The 23,199-nt window shown below is 41.9% G+C and overlaps 1 protein-coding gene across 2 annotated transcripts in view; it reads left to right on the forward strand.

Moving 5' to 3' along the window:
- Positions 1 to 22,160, forward strand: part of NDUFA10 (NADH:ubiquinone oxidoreductase subunit A10) — a 58,545-nt gene extending 36,385 nt beyond the window's left edge. For both annotated transcript variants that reach the window (XM_039494119.1, XM_039494118.1), the window contains 2 exons: positions 5,114 to 5,222; positions 21,724 to 22,160. In XM_039494119.1, the coding sequence (XP_039350053.1) occupies positions 5,114 to 5,191 (78 nt within the window). In that variant the 3' untranslated portion in view covers positions 5,192 to 5,222; positions 21,724 to 22,160. The remainder of the gene's footprint in view (positions 1 to 5,113; positions 5,223 to 21,723) is intronic.
- The last annotated feature ends 1,039 nt before the right edge of the window (positions 22,161 to 23,199 follow it).

Here is a 23,199-nt window from a genome sequence, read left to right on the forward strand (position 1 = left end):
AACACTTTGTGGGAGGGAATGAAGGGCCTCTACACCATAGCCTGAAGGTAAAAGATCCTGACTATTTCAGTGTGTGTGGGGAAAGGGGATCAGAAGTCAAGGGCCCTCTCAGAGAATGCTTTACTAGTATCTCCCATTCCTATATTCCAAGACTCCCATTGACTTCAACAGGCTTTGGATCACACCCAAAGGGAAGCCCAAGTGTGATTGCTGCCTGAAACAGAGAGAGGTTCTCTCTCAAGTGGGCAGATCCCATGCCATTTAACACCTTTAAACTCCTGAAACCAATGGGTTTGAAGTGCATCTTATGAGCATTGGTGTCATGGGCTCCCAGTGACCTACTCACTTAACATGTGTGCTGTTGGATTCCGCTCTAGCTTCAGCTTCTGACTGGAGTTAATGCCTAGTCCCTTGTAGAGCCCATTGCAATAGCCCACTCTGGGGCAGACAAAGGAGTATCCTCTGTTCCCGGACTCGTGTGTGTAAATAAGTTACAGCTGGAATATTCCCAGACTGAGTGTTGCTTCCCCTGGGAAGCTAACCTGCAAAGCCCAGGATGTCTGCTGTGGTTTGGCAGAGGGTTAGTGCCGCTGTTAGAATGAGACAGTACTGTTGATAAATTGGAGGATGATATAAAGCCAGTGCTTTTAGGCCCCAGGGCAGAAAGGTACTTAAGCACCATGCCTAATGCTAACCATGTGCAAAGTCCTATTGACGTCAATAGCCATGGTTTGATGTCTTGTAAACAGGTGCTTCAGAGATCTAATCATGGGTCTCAGAGACCTAATTTTGGTAAGTTCTGTAGAAATACAGACCAAAAAGGTGGTCCCTGCCTCAGAGAGTTTACATTCTATAGTGCTGGCAGACTACTACTTGGAGAGATCACTTCTGCATGGGAGGAGGCTAAGTTAATTCCACTTTAATGGCTTGTCACTGTTCTACAGAACCTATATGGACCAGATTTAACATATGGCAAGGACAGAAATGCTCTTTGCTGAGCAAATGGAATTCACAGGGGGAATCACATGTGATTTTTATACTGTTCTTCCAAGCAGAACTTACTCTGCCTTCAGTTTCTGCTTCTCTTGGGGTAGGAGATGAAGGTGCAGGTGTGGGGAGAGTCATTGGCAGCGTGGCTCCTAATAGACCCATATTTGTCTTGGCTGGAGGGCCCATCTTCCTGTCCTGTAACTTGTGGATGGTGCTGGCTTTGGAAACCTAGCTTCCTTGTTACACCCAGGACTCCTCTGGTTTTCCTGGTAAACGTCATCTTGCAGATAGGGTTATAAACCCCCAAACTTGTTCTAAAAAAAAAAATCCCCAAAAACAAAGTACCAGTCCTCTCCTGCCCCAATATACTAAATTGGAAGGGAAAAAATGATCTCTGATTAAGGGGAAACCACAAGTTTTATAGCAGGTAGTATGAACAATCTTTTCAATTGTAGGAGAATTTCTTTGACATTATTTCATCCTAACTTTGAAAAATGAGCATTTATTTTTATTCATTTTTTGATCTTGGAATAATATTCAGGTTGTCAGTTCAGAGTTGTTTTTATGTTATCTATCTGTAATAGAGTGGCACGTAGATTTATATCTTAACTCACAAACCGTTTGGGTTTGTATTCAGTTGTGAATTAAGTAGCTAACTAAGCAGGGACTGTGTTCTCCTATGTTCTAAACAGCACTGAGCACAGCTAGGTCCTGATTTGAACTCTTGGAGCACGACTATAATACAAATGATTAACAGTAGTAATTGTGAGTAACCCTTTTCTGCACCGTGTTTACTCCTTTGCATGCTGGTGTAAATGTTTCTAGAGAAATGACAATCCCTGAAAACCAAAAGCACAGCTGTGTTTGTGTACCTCTGTTTTTGAATTCATTGTCAACTGCAATACCATGATTGGTGTGCTTTCCTCAGACTTTATATAGATGGCACTGTTCCTCTGAATATAATTTCTTCATCTAAATAGTTGTGCTTTTCTAGCAGTTTCTCAAGCTCTTCAAGTAAATGTTAGGTTTTTGAATATGCTTAGTGTTGCCACAGAGTATCCTTTTTGTGGTGGATTGCTGCTTATATCTGTATTAGTCAGAGGTGAACTGCAGCAAAATCCTAATAGCACATGATAGCAATAGAATGTTCCTATTCTGGTAAAGGGACACTACTGACTTCAAAATAATGTTTCCAGTTGAAATTCTGTTACTGCTTGTTGCATGTAACATTGAGGGTTAATTAACTAAAACATTTCAGATAGGACTTTTGGGGAGATGAGCATGAATCCAATATTTTTGTCCTGTTTAGGTTCACTTGTCTACTTGGCAATTTTTTATATGACTCTTATGATGAAACATGACAAAGTGATGAACTTGATGTAGGAATATAGCAAGAGAGTAAATTAATGCAATATATATTTTAAAACTGTTTCAACTTCAAAACTTTCAAAACACCTGGAGCAGCTATTGAAAGTATGGAAATGCAGGGTTATGCTACTCAGAACAGTGTTATCTATATCCCCAGGATGCACTATCCAGTTTATGGGCATAGCAATTTTTTGAGATATGATGTTCCAAAAACCGGACCACTTCTACAAAAGTCAGTAACTTCTCTTGCTTCTGAGTGTCTTGTCCAATTAGCACCTAATCTTTCCCCCAGTCCTATGCTTCTCCTTAGATGGGAAAGAGGACTTGTTAGGAGTTCATTAGTATGACATTCTGGGGTGCAATCCTGACCAGTGAGGGGCTGTATCATCACCTGCCCTGCAACTTGGGTGCTTCACAGTGCTTTGCTGCTGTAGCTCCCACCTGGGCCACTCGCAGACAGCATGCTTGTAACACCCTGAGTGTCTGTAGAGCCACAGTCCCGGTCCAGCAATTCTGCCCCCCAACAACTCACCAGCTGCACTCTGGCTTCTAGCAGCCTTGGTTACTGCCTGCAGGGTGACCCCAACACGCTGCCAGTCCTGGGTTTCCCCCAGAAAACATGTGTCCCTCTCCTGGGCAGTCCAGATATATTAGGTCCAATGCCTCTCTGAGTGGATCCATGTACAACAGTTTGCTACTCTAAATGGCGTTACCTACACAATTCCGTTTAAAGACAACACTGGATTTGTTTTAATTAAAGAATAAAACAAGTTTATTTAACTATAAAGAGAGAGCTTAAGTGAGTACCTGTATAAGGCATTAAAGTGAGAAATGGTTACAAGAGAAATAAAGATAAAATATATTTTCTAAACTTAACAACAAACTAGACTTGGGTCAAGATGAAGTCCATTCCCACTAACATTGTTGACCAAATTCTCCCAAAGTCCAACACCTGTTTCTTTTGTCATCTGAGGTGAAGAGAGAGAGATGGAGAGGGAGAGAGAACTTGGGGTGTTTTGCCCCTCACTTTCATAGTTCAGTCACCCTTTGAAATACATTGTACTGAGGATTACCCCCTATTTAAAGTTCATTCAAACAGTAAAGAAGGCAACGTGGTGTCTGGTGGTGAAAGAGGTTGCACGCAGTTTCTTCTCACCTGTGCTGAAATGCAGATTTTCCTTGTCTCCTATCTTCTCCCTCTCACTATCTGAGGACTCTGTTTACAACTTACATGTAAACTGAGGTAAACACACATTTCTTTAAGACCTGCTTGACCAGTCTAGCCTAACTGGGGCTACATGGGTTTGAATATATGCTACCAACATCGTTCAGGGAGAGTTCATAACTTTATATATAATGTTGCTACACACATTTCATCATGATGTTATTGACCAGTGAGTGATTACTTTTCAAGTGATACCTCACAGACATATTTTGCACAAAGATTATTACAATGGTGTATAGGTTGCGAATATGGGGTGCATTCCATCACAACTGGGCAGTTGTGGATAGCTCAGAAACATATTGCTGTCATTGGCACTTGTCTTTCTAGTCTCCCCTCTTGTTGTTTTCTTTCCCATGACCCCCTGCCATGACATCTTGTTGAGAGAGGCTAGAGAAGGATTGACTAACATCATCTGAGCCAACCTAAGGAACACTGTAGCTCCACACGGTGGTAAAACAGAGTTTTGCTGTGAAGAATGGTAGCATACCCTCTACACATTGAGCATATTTCCTCTACTCTAGCCTCAGATCCTACCGGTTGGGAGATTGCCAGTAATTGAAGCAGGTGTTGTATGTGACCATGTCAAGAGCTACCGTTGGGCCAGTTCTTGTTGTGTTGAATATTTGTGCACATGTATCACCTGGTATGTTGCCAGGTCCATTTAAAAACATTTTCATGCAAACTGTTACTGAAAAAGTAATAGAATTTAGACGCTGAATATTTATACCCTCGTAATAGAAGAGGAGACCTATTCCCTCACTTGTTCTTGAGCCCTTAAGAAATGAGAATGTATTAAATGATTTTGAATGCATTTAGAAGAAAATGTGAGTAAGATCTCTATTAGTTTCATGAGTTGGGCTAAACTTAATTTACACAATTTAAGCAAACTAGATTAAAAAAAGAACAATATGAAGCTGTTCTATTAAGCTCAAATTGTATCTGGGACAGAGCCATAGATGTGTGATTTGTTCATTTCACTAAAGATGGAAATATAGATTAATATTGATGAAAAAAGCATCCTTCCACTGAAAATGAAATGCCAGAGCATGGACACTGTTTGCAAAACATGAACGGAGTACAAAAAATCCATCTGTTTTATTTATATCTGTTACTGAGTTACGACATTGAAATGTTTCATAGAAGCAAGTAGCTGCAGCTTTCTGACACACCAGGCTTCCAGCAACTGCAGAGCTACCATTAGAAAAGTTAGCCTTTCTTTCAAATAAAGGCCAAATGGGAAAAGGGCTATATTGAAATGTGGTAGGGAAGAGTGCAGCAGGCAGTCTGTTCATGCATACAATATAGCCAAAAGAGAACCCTACATCTGCAGAAATATAGTTAAAGTATAAAAAAAAATCAATTTTTTTGTATTTGGTTTGCCTGAAGTAATGACTTCTTTATTGTCCTCTGCATCCAGATTATTAATGCATTTCTGTTTTGCATTAATGTATGTCTCTGAATTGCAAAGTTGATTGATTTATTTCCAAGAAGGATAAACATAACTGTTTTTTTCTTTCTTTCTTTCTTTAGTATGGAGGACAAACACAAAGTGGTGCACCCTACAACTGTCCCTCACTACATCCCAGAAATCACAATTGGAGGCTATGAATTTGATAAAACATATCACCAATACAGATCGGTAAGAAATGTCTGTAGGGAGTGAAAATGTTGTGGACAGGAAAAGTTTGGGGAATGGAGAAGATATTCCAGAATTTGGCCCCAACCCTGTGAAGGTGTGAGCCCACGTATAAAGTGCTCTGTGTAGCTCAAAAGCTTCTTTCTCACCAACAGAAGTTGATCCCATAAAAGCTATTACCTCACCCACCTTGTCTCCCTAATATCCCAGGACAAGCACCACTACAACCACACTTTTATGTCAATTTTATGCATAATACGCTGATGTCTTCCCAGGAGTGGGGCCTCTTATTATATGTACTAGCTTTGTGTAGAACCCAACTTTTCTTAAAATCTAGCTCCTATTTAGGGGAAATAATTAAGCAAATTATTAGGTCTATAAGCTGATTCATGTTTCTCTCTAAATTTGGACTAAAAGATAAATCCTTTTTATATTCATCTTTCTGCCCTCTGATAAATCTAAAATACTCCTTAAAGTCCAAAGAGAAATTTGAATCCCTGTTGAAACATATTTTTTGATACAACTATGAAGTACTTGTTGCTTTCGAACAGTAGATGCTGAGGATGTGAATGTTTCATTGGTTCAGTGAAATGTTATTGCTTTAAATAAACATGTTCCTATAAACGTGCAATATGCTGCACCCCTTCCTGCAGCCCACAAACGATATGTCTATACAGCAGTTAAAAACCCATGGCTGGCCTGTGGCTGCTGACTCGGGCTCAGATCTAAGGGACTCTTTGATTGAGGTGTAAACGTTTGAGCTCAGGCTAGAACTTGGGCTCTAGGACCCTGCAAGGGTCCCCTTAGACAGAGTCTCGTAAGCCCGAATCAAACGGCTTGCATCTAAGGGCAGGTCTACACTAAGGGCGGGGGTCGAACTAGGGTACGCAAGTTCAGCTACGTGAATAGCGTAGCTGAATTCGAAGTACCCTAGTTCGAACTACTCACCCGTCCAGACGCCGCGGAATCGAAGTCCGCGGCTCCAAGGTCGACTCCACCACCGCCGTTTGCAGTGGTGGAGTACCGGAGTCGACCGCGGCGCTTCCGGAGTTCGAACTATCGTGTCCAGATTAGACGCGATAGTTCAAACTCCGAGAAGTCGAACTCACCGCGTCGACCCTTCTGGTAAGTGTAGACTAGCCCTAATTTCAGTGTAGACATACCCAGAGACTCCCAAACAAATCAGCTGCTTGCCTTGCTGGTTTTGGAGATAATGGCCTGTAATTGGCTTCCTACCTTTATGCAGTCAGTCTGTGGTATGATCCGCATGGGGTCTTGTGGGACTTGGCGAAAATTAACATCACCTGCTCTTCAAGGTACTCTGCAGAATTTCTGTAGGACTTGGTACTGTAAATTCTTAGTTTGTACAAATTGAACAGCCAGCTGATGGTGGTGTCTATATCTTTTTAAATTGTATGGAAACTTTTTCTCTGCTGACTGCTTGGGGAAACTGGGGCAGGTGTGTTTGGAAGTTGTAGTAAACTATTATCTGCAGAGTCAAAGCAGTTTAATTAGTGCACTAGCAAGGTTAGAAAAATCACTTGTGGTATCTATAATTAGTGTAAAATTCTGGTATTTGAGACCCATTTGGAGAGTGCAAACTATTTTGGGGGGGGGGGGGGAATCTATGCATTAGGTTTAGAATTTCCAATAAACATTACCCCTTCTCTGCTCCTACTCAGTCTGTACATACCTGGCTGTAGAGAAAGATGCTTTGGGTTCATACAAATTCCACATCTTTTGAGATCTCTATTAGAAAGCATTCTCTACAGCTTGTAAATTGAGTTAGAATAGCAGAAGGCTTCTCGCTGTTGCATAAGTTCAAGTCAGTTGATGGCTTAGAATACTCCCTAATAAGTTTGAGGAAAAAATATTTCCAGAATTAAATACCTTTTATGGTAGCTTTTGGCATCATTTCCAGCATGAATCTGAAACTTTGGACTTGATGACTAAGTATATTTGTTCCAAGAATTATTAGGATTCTTGTGTTTCAACATGAAACAGAAACCTTTGTGTGCATCATTGCATATTTAAGGGTGTTGCTCCAGTATGTGCACTCTCATCAGTGCAGTATCCATCTGTACCTACTATGCCTGTTCTGTGTAAGAAAACAGGCTTTCCCTGCTAAAGGATCACATTGTGATGGAGTTCAGAATTGTAGGTGTGCGTTGAGCTCCCTCAGTAGGTGACCGGGGTGCAGCAGATTGGAAACTAGGGATGCTAGTTCTAAATACGCTTTTTTCCTAACTTGTGTAGCTGACGATCTTGTGTTCGGCAACAAGGCAAGGGTGCCCTGTCTGAGTTGGAAATTGGATTTCAAATAGGGAGATCCACTTCCCAGATATGGTGGAAGGATTTTTGGGAGGAAGAACCGTGCAAGCCTTCTAGAAAGGAATACAGGAAGCTCAAGTCACACGGTTTCTCCATGATGCCAATCAAGGAAGGCATGATAGTCTTAGGGACCAAAACCATCCAGCTGAGACTGTGCTTAAGTACTTTCCTGTACTGAGGCCATACATCCTACTGCTTTTTCTCTTCGTCTTTTCTTTTTGCTTGGCCAGTATGTTTAAATGATAGTAATAACCCTTCTGTACTCTCACATGGCCGCTCTAGAGAAGGATTCCTACCCAAATGATGTATCTGCCCTCAATCTGCCCTTCAACCGCTGGGCTCTTTTTTTCCTTCCTCTCCACTTCCCTCCTGCAAATGTGACCCAGCAGCTCCCTCCTTCCTCCTCCCACTCCTATCTGAAACCTGTCTGCTCCTGGGCAGCGTCCCTCCTTCCCTCACAAGCCTGTTCCTGCAGAAGTGCGGCATAAGAAGCATCTCCTCCAGCCAACCAGCTTCCCCTACGCTAGGAAACACCCCTGGACTTAGGGGGCCATACAAAAGCCACGAGTGGCTAGGGAAGCCCAGAGCCAGTGTCATGGAGGGGGCGTAACAGAGCACAGTGCTACAGAAAGTCTGAGCTTGTAGGCCTAGTCAGTTAGTGGAAATAATACACTTACAAAGGGAATTGCACAGTATGTGCCTATGTTTCATAAACCTTTCACGTGGCTGGTTTTTTTCCCCCCAGTGCTTCTCTTCCCCACCTCCAAGGGTTCAGGCAAAATCACAGCCCTGGATCTAATCATCAGTCCCAAGGCTTACAAATAGATCACTAACCTCTAGGCTTTCCAGACCAGCGCATGCATGTTGTTTTGCTGTTTAATAATGGCAGTTTCAAGGTTTCTTAAATTATAGGCAGAAATTGTTTTTCATTCAAATTCTCATTAGGTATGAGGACCTGTGAAAACACCTTCCTAAGAACAAGGTTTAAGGCATATCCAACCTTTTTATTTTACGGTAGTGAGGCAGCTGCATAAGATTTTTGTTTTTACCTTCTTCAAACGGTAACAGAAATATGGATCTGGAAGGGAGCTTGAGAAGTCATCAAGTCCAGCCCCCTGCGCTGAGGCAGGACCAAATAAACCTAGACCACCCCTGATCGGTGTTTTGTCCAACCAGATCTTAAAAACCTCCACTGATTGGAATTCTACCCTTATATATAACTTCCTTCCTTCAATTTTTTTTTCTTTTTTGTTGTTGTTAAATGATCTCTCTGAGACAAGACTTGCTGCATCTTTCTTTTACTTTTAAGTAAGTATCTGGCTCGGTTCAGCAGCTTTTTATAAAATTTAAAGATGTGTGTTGGGAGATAAAAGGAAACTCAGTAAAAACAAAAATGACTTTGTGTCAAGTCACTGGAAGATAAGCATGTTAATTCTGACAGGAAGCAGCAAAAGACTTTAGAATTCTTTAACAAGTGCCCCTTCTCTCTTTCCAGTGATAGACAGCTTCTGACAGAGAATACTCCAAAGTCCTCGGCCTTCCTGGGGTAATGCTAGATTACTTAGAGGTGTCCACAGAGGGGAAGAAATCAAATAACACTACAGTTCACGCTCCCAAACTGAATCAGTGAGTCCTGCTGGAACCTTCTAGGGACTTCTTTTCTCACCCCTCCAGACATGTCCTCTCTCTTCTCCCAAAATTAGGCAGATGATTATTTGAAGGGAAACGTTAACGCAAGCAGCATTTGTACCTCAGAAACCAGAGCTAGATAATTCTTCTCTTCTTACTGCAGATCAAAGGAAGACTAGTCAGTGTTTCCCCTACACGCACTCTTAGAAAACCTTTGATATTGCTGTTAATTGAGAGCCAAATAAAATTAGTGGGGGCTAATTATCACTAGTCATCCTTGAGTCTGAGGCTGGTACTGAAGTCCACTGCTCCCTGTACATTGTTCAGGGCTGTAAACAGCATGCAAAATCGTTTTCAGTGTGTCAGGTTCACTTGGGATTTCTCGAAGTGCAGCTCTGAATTAATAACCATGCAGCCCAGCAATTTGTCTCTTTTCTGGCATGTATATTATAATTACAATAGATGAACGTCTCCCTTCTCATTCGTCTATGAACAAGAAGAAAACATAGCTATTGTATTAGAGGATCAGACCTGTGGTCTGTCTAGTCCAGTGTCCTGTCTCCTACAGTACCTAAACTAGCTCCTTTAGAGGAGGGTCTGAGAAACCCTTCAGCAGACGAATGTAAGATAACTTGTCTCCCTGTAACTCTTGTCTTGATCCCTATTAGAGATCTGGCTTAAGGCCTGAAACGTAAAGTTTAATATCCCTTCCCATTTATTTAGGCATTAACTGACATAACTGTGGATATGCTTGTCATCCATACTAATGTCCATTCCCTCTTAGGATCTTGTTCAATTACATCCTGTGGCAATGAGTTCCACAGTCTAATTACATGGGTGAACAAGTATTTCTTTCGATCAGTTTTGAATTTCCCACCTTTCAGTTTCACTGAATGCCTACTCCTCCCTCCCCAGAAAAAACCCCAAACCCCACAGATAAGACCTCTATAAAGAGATGTATTTTTATTGTATAATAATGATACTAGCCCAAGAAGTGAGTTAACTAAAAGAAGATACAGCATGGGCCCTCACTGTGTGTGAAGTGCTACTCGGACACATGCTGGCAGCTCTGGTTGAGGTAGGGATGATGCCTAGAGTGGAAAATAAACACTCAGGCAAGCCTCCAATCTTCCCATTCTTCTTCATTAGTACAGAGCGCTCGGGGCTTCCATACTAATCCTCCCTGTACAATAAATACAAGGACACCATAGAGATGCTGTGGGATTCCAGAGTCAGGGTGAGCAACAGGGAGATTGTGGCAGAATAATAAATGTAGGGTTAACGCCGAAATAATTGTAGTGTGGAGTAATAAACAGTTTGGCCATTGGTCTCTGATTTTAGATATGGTGATTGAGACAATCAGCATGTTACCTACACAGAAAATGTCCTCAGAATGTTGAAAAGAAAAAATTCTTTCCAAGCCAGACATGTCATGTTTTTAGAACACTGCAGCTCTTTCTTTAATGTAAGTAATTACATTGTAAATTGTGTTTCAGTTTAGCCTCTCTCTGGTTTTTCCAAAATTAAGGAGGCTAATTATTGTTAGGGTAACTCCCTCCCTCCTTATGTATGACTTTATCAAAGACAGCTGCTATGGCAACACCATCTTCTGTTTTCTCTCCCCTGCTATTTTTTCCTTTACCATCTTAAGTTGTTTTCATTTTTCTGGATCAAGGTCTCCCTTTCCATTTTTTATTTTAATGGAGATATTTGACAGCTTTAATACAGAGCACTGTCTGTTCTCAGAGCTGGGAAGAAAAAGTTTAATAAGGACAGACGTGCAATAAACAAGAAAAGGCTCTAATTTCTAAGTGTTCTGCTTTGTGAAATATTTGTCTCTTCAAAATTACTTTTTTTAGCAGATTCCAGTAAATAAAATTGTTCTTGACACCAAATTTAATGTTTGTGCATATTATGTGAAAAGACTGTTGTCTGATAAAAATATCCTTAAGAGTCTAACAAACAAAAACCAGTACATTTTTAATGAACTACCAAATTATCTTTAAAGCTGACCTGCAACGGGGGAAAATGGGTGTTCTGTGCTTTTCTTTCACTACTTCAAAAATCTTTTATGCTTCATTTTATTTTGTTCTGTGTTGCTTTTTGCTTTAGAAGTTTAAATCTTACCTGCCCTGTTTTCCCTGGAAGAATCTTTAGACAGCTAAAGAAATAGTAGGATTACAAAGTAGAGTACAAAGGAAGTGAAACCAGTGTAAATGATGAGTTTGAAGGCTTGGTAGACTGCTTCAGAACTTTTTTGGGACATCATTACTAATACAATAAAATGCCAACACCATTAAAATAATCATTTCGAACAGGAACCCGGTCAGCAAGAAACCTAAAAAAAAAAAAAAAATCTCTCTTCATCGTTGCGAGAAGCGTGCCATCAGCCCCCTCCAATGACCCTGGTGAGCGGATGTCTTTTGCAACATGCCTGTAAAGTCACCAAATTCAGGCTATATTGGACCAAGCAAGTTTCAGAATTCTGTAGCCCTCACAGAGTGCCTCCTTTATAACAAGAGAGATCCACCTTGAGTGTTTCTACTGACCCCTGCTATGGCAGTATGGTGGGGGGAGAGGTGATTCCTCAGATATGCCTGTTTAATTCAAACAAATAGCTGCGAAAAAAGTTTTGTTAAAGATTAAAACCCTGGCTATTTCACTTCTGGGGTCAGAGAGCTCCCACGCCCCTCCTTTGGGCCACCCAGGAGGCCTCCACCAAAATCAGGGAGGACAAGATTTGGTTATGATCCTAGTATCTCTTAGTGTATGTCTACACTACCAGATTAGTTCGATTTAACTTAATTCGAATTTGTGGAATCGACCTTACAAAGTCGAATTTGTGTGTCCACACTAAGGACACTAATTTGACTTTGTGAGTCCACACTAACGGGGCAAGTGTCGACATTGGAAGCGGTGCACTGTGGGAAGCTATCCCACAGTTCCCGCACTCCCCGCTGCCCATTGGAATTCTGGGATTTCCCCCCAATGCATGCTGGGGGGAAAAATGTGTTGAGGGTGGTCTTGGATAACTGTCATCATTCAACGTGCTTTTGGACGTCTCAAGGGGAGATTGGAGGAGCTTACTGACTCACTCGGATCTCAGCGAAACCAATATCCCCATTGTTATTGCAGCTTGCTGTGCGCTCCACAATCTCTGTGAGAGCAAGGGGGAGACCTTTATGGCGGGATGGGAGGTTGAGGCAAATCGCCTGGCTGCTGATTATGCTCAGCCAGACACCCGTGCCATTAGAAGAGCCCAGCGGGAAGCGCTGTGCATCCGGGAGGCTTTGAAAGCTAGGTTCCTCAGGGAGCAGGGTAACCTGTGACTGTTCAGTTTCTTTACAGAGAAGCTGAACCTGCCCCTGCTTCAGTTACTGTTGACTTTCTTCTGCGGTTACATACCCCGTTCACCACGTTTCCCCCCTTCCAACACACGTTTAAAAATAAAGTTAATGGAACATTGTTAATTAACAACATTTTCTTTATTAATGAATTCACGTTAAAGGGTTGAAACAGGGACGCAGACTGTGGTGAGTAGGGTGTGCAGTGATGTTAATACCGCTTCTACACTCAAGGAATGATAGGCTCCTGCTCCTAGAGCGGTCTGCAGTGCCAGACTGGTTGTTTCAACGGAGCCTGCCATCCCTCCTTTTCGGGACTCTGTGTGCCGGGGCTATGTGACCTTGTGGCGGGGGAGGACGGTTACAGATTCCCCTGCTGCGTGGCTCTGTGGTCCGAGACAAGGACCGCTGCATAAGTTCTGTAACCGCCCTCCCATGCCACAAAGTCACGTACCCCCCACCCACACAGAACATGGAAAACATCTCCCAGACCGACCAGGGTGCCTACTGACTGCACTGTGTGTGTGACCTGCTGTTGATCCTGCCCCCGTGTCTGTACACTGGTAAAGGTGACTGTCCTATGCAATTAACAACCCCCTTCCCCCCCGCCCTTCACAGACAGTCTTCTGTAGAAAATAGTAATTAACAGCAAACTACTTTTAATAATCAACTACACAGTTAGGGGATGAAACTGGGATTGGGGCTTCGGTGAGCCAGGAAGGGAAGGACTTCTCAACATTTAGGGAATGAGAGCCTTCTTGTATTTGTGCACTCTGCAGGGGTGCAGTGACAGTTTTCACGGCCCCTGCGCCCCTCCTTCTTGTTACTTTGGGTGAGGGGGGTTTGGGACTTTGTGGTGGGGGAGGGCGGTTGCAGATACAGTGCAGGGGGGCTCTGTCCTCCTGCCTGTGGTCCTGCAGAACATCCACAAGGCGCCGGAGCGTGTCAAATTTTCCCTGGGCATTTCCTGTGTGGCTGGTCAGAACATCCAAGCTCGGACTGCTGTCCAGAGCGTCAACAGAGTGGTGCACTGTGGGATAGCTCCCGGAGCTACTAAGGTCGATTTCCGTCCACACATAGCCTAATTCGACATAGCCATGTCAAATTTAGCGCTACTCCCCTCGTCGGGGAGGAGTACAGAATTCGAACTAAAGAGCCCTCTAGGTCGAACTAATTAGCTTCCTGGTGTGGACGGGTGCACGGTTAAGTCGAATTAACACTGCTAAATTCGACATAAACTCCTAGTGTAGACCAGGCCTTAGATAGGACACTCTTTCTTGGAATGGGGAAAGACTTCAGGCTGCCTTTTTTTTTTAGATTCTTTACTGTCCAAAGGACACTGGCCCCATTATTTTCCCTTTGGTTATTCCTGACTTGCTCTGTAAGGCTGGATTCTGCAGGGCTCTCCAGGAATTGAAAATATTGCATAGTTTATATGCTGGGTTTTACATAGCCTAAAACTGAAGGGTCAGTTCTAATTTCTGAATTCCTTGGTTCGTGGGGAACATTGTTTTGGAAGCTCTCACTGACAAGAAGCACTTCCGACAACACACAAACTGAATTATGTGTCGAGCTAACTTTCTGGGGTTAAAATTGGCATTTCTAAAGCCTGCCGCTACCTTGCTAAAATACGTTAATGTGACACTAACCATAAGTAAGCCTAAAGGTAAGAGGCTTCAGATGTATTTTAGTACCGACTAATCAGAAAAATAAATACCCAGTTATACTTTATTCAGCCTGGCACTAGTCAGTTGGCTCTACAGCGTCTTCCTGTGGTGTCATGTGGGGATCTGGGTCTGCTCCCCACTCTGCCACTGGGCCTGATGGGCGACCTGCAGCAAGATACTGCACTTCCCTGTGCCTCAGTTTCCCCACCTGTAAAATGGGGATAATGATACTGCCCTCCATTGTAAAGTGCTTTGAGATCTGCTGATAAGAGCTAAGTAAGAGCTAGGTATTACCTTACTGACTAAAGTCAATGTTTGCTATTAACACTGTTCTACTAAGAAAGAGCAAGGTGGATTCTGTTCTGCCTTGCATATGAGTGCCTAGAATAGATGATGTAGTGATTTGCCGTTATAGAAGTATAGAATTTTGTTACTAATCTCTCTAAATTCTGCTGCCTGAATCTTTATTATTGGCAACATTGTAAAAGCAAGAACACAGCTCTGCTCTAGGTTGTCTGTAGTGCTGATAGTTGGAGAAATCAACTATTAATTTGAGCAAGTTTGGTAAGTTAATCGGTGAAAGAAAACAAACAAGGAGTCCCAGAGATGTCATTGTTAATGACTCTTCTCAGCACTCTTAAAGGGCCTTAAGTAGTTTTCTGACAGTTAACCCAATATGACTATTGGATGGAAAATATTTCACCTGGCATTGTACTCTTATGCTGCTGGTACCATATTTGTTGTTTTTCAGCATTCTGGATATGCCAGCAGAGAAGTCTCATAATTTCCAATTGATGACCAAAATCTTTACAGTACAGCTCAGTTTATATGCAGCAACATACATGTATCTATGTAAAATTTCAGAACATGTCAGCAAAAAAAGTGTGGCGAACGTCCGTGTTACTTAAAAAAAAAATTGTATGCATTTCATTTTCTTTATTTTTTAGCAAAAACATAGAAAATATTTGGATTGCCCTGACGTTACTCTTGCTTATATTGGCATCATAACTGCAGCTTAGATCACCCTTTTCATGTCTATGTACACATGTATTAGGCCAAGCATAAGAAGCTAGCAATAGAGGTGACCGAAAATCAGGGCCCTTTAAGATGTTGTTGAGTTGGGCAAAATCAAATCACTGATGAGAAACTTGACACATTTTATGCATTAAGAACCTAGAGGAAACCAGAGACCATTAATACCTGTTCTAATAATGAGCCTGTCAGCTTAGCAGGACAGTTGCTCATCTGTTCATATTGTAACTTTTTGTACTTCAGTGAAGAATAGGTTACTTTAATATTAGGTCAGTACTCATTATTCAGGCTAAAAAACCCATTGACTTCGTTGGGAGTTCTGCCAAAATCAGGAACTGTAGCAGCGCCTTAAAAATTAGCATCCTAATTAGTGTGCTGTTCTTTTGAAGCATGTGTATCTGGCTCACAGATGTTTTTTTTATTTTCTATTAGATAATTTTGCACTGGAGCAAGTAATACCAAGCCTACCCCCAAAAAGTCCAGCACAACCAATGTTTAAAGAGTTCTAAGAAGAAACAGTATCTGAAGTGAAAAGCTTGCACTTTAATTTACAGCCAGCTAAAATAAACCACCTTAGCTATAAACCTCTGAAAACCAGGGCTTCTAATGGAAACAGCAATAGACCTTAACTAATAGCAGCAATGACAGGTGCTGCTATGGTACTTACTATAAATGGTCAGCAAATGAAAAGGCTTGGAGATTGGTAAAAGCCTCCGTGCTTTGCAGAGTGATGTCTTGTGTTTTTAAATACTCTTTGATCAACAGTGTTCAAAACCTGTTATTTATGGACCTGTCTTAGCTGTTAAGCACAGCAGTTAATAAAAGCAGCCAAGGAGTTGGGGGAAGGAGAGTAGTTCTTCTCTTTGGTCCAGAAATTCTGGAAAATAAGACAGGCTCCAAACTCCATGATGGATTTAGATATTTCCAGATTTTCAGTTTTTTGGAGGATCTGTGTAATGCAACTGTAGTGTACAGTAAACACCTCGTTGAAGCTGTTCGTTATTCTATAACATATACCATTTTAAAGAGGCATTTCATCATATTCATGGTCTTGACACACACTTCTGTGGTATAGTTTTTAAGTTAAGTAGTAAAGTGATCTTTTATTTTTTATGTAATTTGCTTTTTAAAAATCTGAGCAAATTAATTCCTTTGTATGAGTCACTTCTGTCTTTGGAGCAGCAATTCAGTTTGAGGAGTTATGTGTCACATACTCTTGTTAAGATGGGCCCTTTGGTCAAGTTTGATTAATTCAGTGCAGAGTTACATAGGAGATCCAGGCTTGATTCCTGGTCCCGTACTTCTCTCTGCTAGGATAGTAGAAAAGGCTTTGTTGGGAATGGGCGAGAGGGGATGGATCACTTGATGATTACCTGTTCTATTCATTCCCTCTGGGGCACCTGGCACTGGCCACTGTCAGAAGACAGGATACTGGGCTAGCTGGACCTTTGGTCTGACCCAGGCTGGCTTTTCTTATGTTTTGCATTACTCAGCAGTGACTGTGCTGGAAGGCACATTTCTTTGCAAGGGAGATGTATTAGAATGATCTGTTGGGTGTTTCCATTGCTCATGTGTGTCTTTCACTCCATCTTGTGTTTGATTGGAAGCTCTTTAGGGCAGACACTTGTTTTCTGTGTTGGCACAGCATCTGGCCAAGCCCTCTAGATGTTGTTCCAGTACTACAGATAACTTGGCTTTGTTTACTTTATCAGAAAGTGGGTTCTGGGATTTGTATATGAAGATAAACTGCACCCCACAATCCTCTTCTACTTGGGAACCTTAGTAATGACACAGTCCGCAGATCTGGCCATGCTGTGTGCAGTGCAAGGCCCAGGAGGAATTAAAGGGACAAAGGTGGCTTTGTCTGTGTTTCATACCTCTCCTCCCTCCCTAATCATGGCACTTCAGGTTGCCTTTGTTCCCAGGGGTAATTCAAATAGTTGGGGATAGGCAGAGATAGCAGTGTTCCAGCTACGCCCCTTTCCCTGGCCACACACCATAGGTTCAGCTCCTGCCCCACTGGAGAAATCCTCTAAACCGGGGATTCTTTGGTTGGCCATTCAATTGGGACAGGATCCTGGCCCTAAATGTTTCTCTCTTAACTGTATGAGGAGAATGCCTGCTCGGATTTCTACCTTGCCAGTCAGCTGCATCTTCCCTTTAGTCTAATTCAAGCCTTAGTGAAATTGACCAGTTTTCTCAAGCACAGGCCAGCCACTCTCATTAATGGTGTGGATTAACTGATTTTCATTACTGCTCTCTGAGGAACTCTGTTTGTTCTCCATGAGACTTAGAACTTTTCTAACTCCTGTTTGAACAAAAGGGGATGTAGCGGGTAATCAGGGCGATCCTCCCCCACCTCTGACCAAAAAGGTGTGGGTAGGTAAGGTGGAACCCCCTCCTAGGAGCCCAGCTTGGGGGGAGGGAATAATGGGACTGAGATGCAGTGTATTTCAAGTACAAATCCTGCTCTGCTTCTGCCTATTACATAAAGAGAAAAAGTTGACTTATGACTAAACTGTACTTACCCACCAGTTATTTTTAAATGCATGTTTAAATGACCTAAAAGGACTTCACTAGAATCACTGGAAAAGATTTTCTCAGTCATTCTACATTCAGAGGAAGGTGGCATCCTCTGTGAAGTGTGCTCAGAACAAACCATATATATTTCTATAATAATTATGGAGTTACATCACTTTTTAGTTAAGACCCCTTGTATCGACTTCATTGCTGCAGGTTTGTTTTCAGAGCTGTTGCTGCATGGCATGGCTTACTAGATATGTGACTTCATTTAACTCTATTTGTTTCCCTTTGAATTGTTAGCAATTTAAGAGCCTGTCTAGTAATACGTCCCCAAATTTATATAATCTTGGCTCTGTATTTTAACAAATGTCTTTGCCAAAAGTCTGACTGAATAACCCTCCTTCGATGAATACATATTATAACAGGGGTAGGCAACCTTTGGCAAGCATGCCGAAAGCGGCATTCGAGCTGATTTTCAGTGGCACTCACACTGCCCGGGTCCTGGCACCGATCCGGGGGGCTCTGCATTTTAATTTAGTCTTAAATGAAGCTTCTTAAACATTTTAAAAACCTTATTTACTTTACATACGACAATAGTTTAGTTATATATTATAGACTTATAAAAAGAGACCTTCTAAAAACGTTAAAATGTATTACTGGCACACGAAACCTTAAATTAGAGTGAATAAATGAAGACTCGGCACAGCACTTCTGAAAGGTTGCCAACCCCTGTATTATAACAATGGCTTTCATGTACTTTATATCTCTAACAAAAAACACATGGCATCTTTGTACTGGGTAATTTGAATTGTGGTGGAGGTACGATATGGGTTTTTTTTAGAATGGATATTTACTCAGAAATGAAATAATAAAATTCATGTTTTTCCCCCCCCCAGAGATGACCCCTCCCTCCTCCCCTTCCCGCCTCTCCCCTCTTCCCCCATTGCTTTAATAATCTGATTATCATCATCTGGGAATTTCTTTAAATCTGCCTTAACAAAGCTGGGGAGAGCAATTTTTATGCTAGAATTAATAGATGCAGGCCGGACACAGCAGGCCTGATGCCTTAATAGATTTTTTTTCTCCGGCTTTCCACTGTAAATTTGTGTTGCAGAGATGGAAACAAATGACTTATGCTATCACAGATCTACTCTTCAATCAGCAGGAGTTGCTGTTAACAGGACTGCGTGATTGCCCCTGATATTTAGACGAGACATTAAAAAGCAACTTTTAAATTAAAAACCTCAGAGAATCTGATCAAGGGTGACTTGTAATAGTTTCTACTAGGTGGGGTGGGTGCGTGTGTTTGTATTCAAAACACGGAAACCTTTTGTGACTCATTTGATCTCTGTCGTAACAGATGTTGCTTGCTTTCTGACCTTAATCCAGGATGAGGCCATTTTTATTAAATAGATAAATATTCTGTGGCATAGCAAACTGCTATTGACCACATCAATACCTAATTGCACCCCTCTTCCCATTCTGTGAACAGGTGCACTTACTCTAAATAGTTCTTTGTCCAGACTTAATTTGTTGTTTAAAAAAGAAAAACGATAAGCCTGTGGTTCTTGGTGTATCACCACTATATGTGTGGGGAAACGAGGCAGGGAAGAGTTTGTACATCACAGATCAATGTTTGGCATTTTTAAAAAATCATTGAGGTCACAGTAGATTTTTAGTGTTACGTTTTCTTCACGTGCTGAGCATCATCTTGCAGAACTGTGATGTGCTTTGTATATTTGATGTTAGTTATGTACCAACTCTTTAGAGGGATAGATGGCTTTTGTTATCTGATGGATCCTGCAAAGAGGAGCCTGAGAACTTCTGGCATTCTTAGACCATTGCCTGTGCCTCCTTCAGAGAAATTGTTAACAGCTCAGAGTTTAAAAAAGGCAGAAATGTATTTCCCTCTGTTTGGCGTCTCACTGAATTTGGGGGATTTGTTGCCAAAGTAGTTATTTTATGTCTGGTTTCACTCATATGGATCAGATTGTAGACTCAGGCCTCAGTATGTGTCTACTGAATACATGCAGTGTTATAAATGTGTTGGTCCCAAGACCTAAAGAAGAGCTCCTGTGTAAGTTTGAAAGCTTATCTCTCTCTCACCAACAGAAGCTGGGCCAATCAGATATTACCTCACCCACCTTGTCTCTGTACTGGGTGGGTCAGTTTACACTGAGTCTACGTTAAAACTTCCATTAGTTTATTAATATTGGATAGGGGTGTAACTTTTCTTATGTTTCTATACCGACCATAGGCCTAACATAGCCGCAGTTAAAGTGCATTTGCTGATGTAATGTCTTTCACTCGGGGAACTGAAATAAGCTTTGACAGCCAGAGCACCTTTTTGCCAGTTGGCAGGATAGCTATCCCAGCAAACCTTTCCTAGTGTAGGCCTGGACTTAGACACTGTGATTTGTAATCCTTTAAAAATGCTGATACTCAAAAGAAACACCCCACTGCCTCCACCCCAAAATCTTAGTAGCTTGAAATTGAATTCTGTATTGCAGTGGGATTTCTCATGATGTACCGTGGGGTGGTTTTGTGGTGTTCCTGGATACTGAAAATGTAGGCTGGGTAATGCTTTGGTTCCCTGCCTGTGCACATGAACAGGAAGCAGGACTGTGCTGTCCTGGCATTGCTCAGCAAAGCTGCCTGCACTTCTTTCCTTCCACCTTCCATGCAGGGAGTAGTTCTTGAAGTAGAAGAGTTGTGTGTGTAATGAGAAATTGCATGAGACTATCCCTAAAAGGATTGTCTTTTTTCATATTGCACTTGAATTTTCCATGCTCTTTCTCACACTCAGAAGGTCTGCTGATCCCCTGCCCACCTCAGACATGGATCCCACAGTTGCTTCCCTTTCCTTGCAATCCTGGCCTCTCCCCTTTTCTCTGCACTTCCCACCTGTTGCTTGGTTTTCACACGGTTCTCTCCACTCATTCCTCTTACCTGTCAACTTCAAGTTCTGATCAGCTTCCCTTTCCCTTATGGTCTTAGGCTGACACATCCCAGAGGGTTGGACCTGGGCTATACCACAGAAATTGTCAGCCAGAACTGTTTTTAGATGAGTCTCTCACCAGAACTGTCTAAAAAGTTGGATCAGGCCAGCTGGAGAGTCCATTGGGATCCCACTTGAAGGGGCCGTGAGATGCTTGGGCAGAACTGAACTTACTAGAATGTTAAGGGGAAAGCTGCCTAAAATCTCTCCAGAAGACTGGTTTCCATTTAAAGGGATGGTGTGTTAAGTAATGTATAATTCTATTTGGGAATGCATTACACTGTGCATAAGTAGCATATGGTAATAAGATTGTGATGTGTCCCAATCAAAGGTTGTCATCGCTTTATTTTCAGATGAAGTCATTGAGACCTGAATAAATGGTATAGGAACTTTAACTGCCATGAAAATTAGGAAGAAGCTGTCTGTTAAATGCAGTGAAAATACTGACCCCTTGAAAAAGTTTTCTGTTTTAATGAATTCGAGTTAGGTCTGCATATAAAGGCTGAATATTAATGTGTTTTAAATTGATTAGTTTTCCTTTAATAATGAACTGGATTTTTCATGCATGCCGTCTTTTGTATTTTCATTTGCATTTGTTTTGGGATTAGTATCTACACTCTTACTCCATTTCTGTGAGACAAACTACAATGAACCCTTTAAACGTTCAGGTTCCCCTCTCATTACAACTACTCATTAGGAGATCATAGGAAGGTGTCCAGGTTTCTGAAGCTGTCAACCAAGAGACATATTGGCCACTGGTTTTTAAAGCAACTTCTCATTGTGGATGCCCAATTGAAGTTACTTTAAAGAGGCCTGTTTTTTAGAAAGTGCTGAAAATTGGGCACCCAAAAATCACTAGTCTTTTTTTTAAATTGAAAACATGGCCAAAGGTGTTGGGGGGTGAAGTGCGGAAGAAGAAGGAAAAAATGGTTTATCATAAAAATGGCCTAGCCCTGACTGAGCTTGTTTGTTTGTTCTAGCTTCCTGGTCGCAATTTTGACAAAGGTTACAACTCCGAGGTGGGGGACAAGTGGATCTTCCTGAAATGAAACCCGCCACATTTTGAAGCCCTAACTCTGAATGGCCACAGAACTTGAATGAGAAAGAAGCTGCTTTCAATCTCTTTGCTCACCATTTACTGTATATGGAGCACAAAGGACACACGTGTAAATGATTTGGAAATTAGAGTGTAAGAGTGGCTTCAAACCACCACAATATTTAATTGAAGGAAACGTCTTGCCTCCTTGTGGATTCAGCTCATTTTTATTTTAGAATGATCCCCAATAATTGTAATAATCCGACATTGCAGTGGTAGCCTTTCTAAGATCAACATGGAATCGCCATCAAAACTGGGGCTTCATATTATACAGGATTGTGATTGTTTGACTGAAAAGAAATAAAACCTGTATCCTTATGATTTTTTCAATTTATATTTCCATCCCCGTCGCACACAGTTCTGTTAGACACACCATTCTGCTGCAGCTGTATTTCTATAAATAGGTCTTTCATAGGTATTGACATCAAAGCAAACAAATATATATATTTTTTAAAAAAGCCACCAAGAGTGAGGGGAAATGAGTAGCGGTCACATTTAAACAACAAAGTATTCGTTGCACTTACAACTGTAAAGATTTCATCATAATTGCCAGCAGTTGAGCACGAATTTCTTTCTCTAATATAAAACCATAAATCAAAATATTGGAGTGTAAAAGACAAACTAAAAGTCATTATTATTTTACATGTCTCTAAAAATCTAAGTTACAGAGTTCTTTTAAATAAATGATTCATTTGGCTTTAGTTACCAATCATAAAAATTAGGCTTCCTGGCATTACTTCTAGCAGCGCTGTCCAGATTCAGGCTGTTGTAATTCTGCATTTCCAGCTAGGGGCCAAGTTCTTCAATCATTGAATGAAAATGCTGCCAGGCACTCCAGCGTTTAGAGCAGGGCTTTTGTCTAAGCAACCACTTCTGGCCAGCTCCCTTTTCCTGCGCCAAGCCTACTGGGCAAAGGCTTGTTTAAAAACGGCCTTGGGGGCCCAGTTAGATGTTGAGATAGGCAAGCCCCCTTCCGGCCTATTTCTTTGGGCTGATCAAAACTCAGCGGTTTTGCTCCATTTGGTAGAGTATTGCCAATGCCCCGTTCACGCCGGGGCTTTCAGATCAGCTTCTGCGGTTCCAGCATAATGTCAGGTGTGCAAGTAAAGCAGGAAAGTCCTTAGTGACAAATGCGTGTGCCCAACCACCTGGGCCGCAGCCCCCCATTCCAGACCGGCCTGGAGCACTGCAGAGCTCTCAGGCTGAGGGCCTCGACAGATCCTCCAGCCCCAAGGCTGGAGCTTGGCATTTCCCCCTGTGGAAATGTGCATATGCAGGTACCACTCAGAACCTTGACTGCCACAGGAGACAGGCAGGTCTAGGGACCAAAGAGAGCAGCAGGAATTGGCAACACTGTCAG

The sequence above is a fragment of the Mauremys reevesii genome, linkage group 11 (genome assembly GCF_016161935.1).
Source record: "Mauremys reevesii isolate NIE-2019 linkage group 11, ASM1616193v1, whole genome shotgun sequence".
Lineage (NCBI taxonomy): Eukaryota > Metazoa > Chordata > Testudines > Geoemydidae > Mauremys > Mauremys reevesii.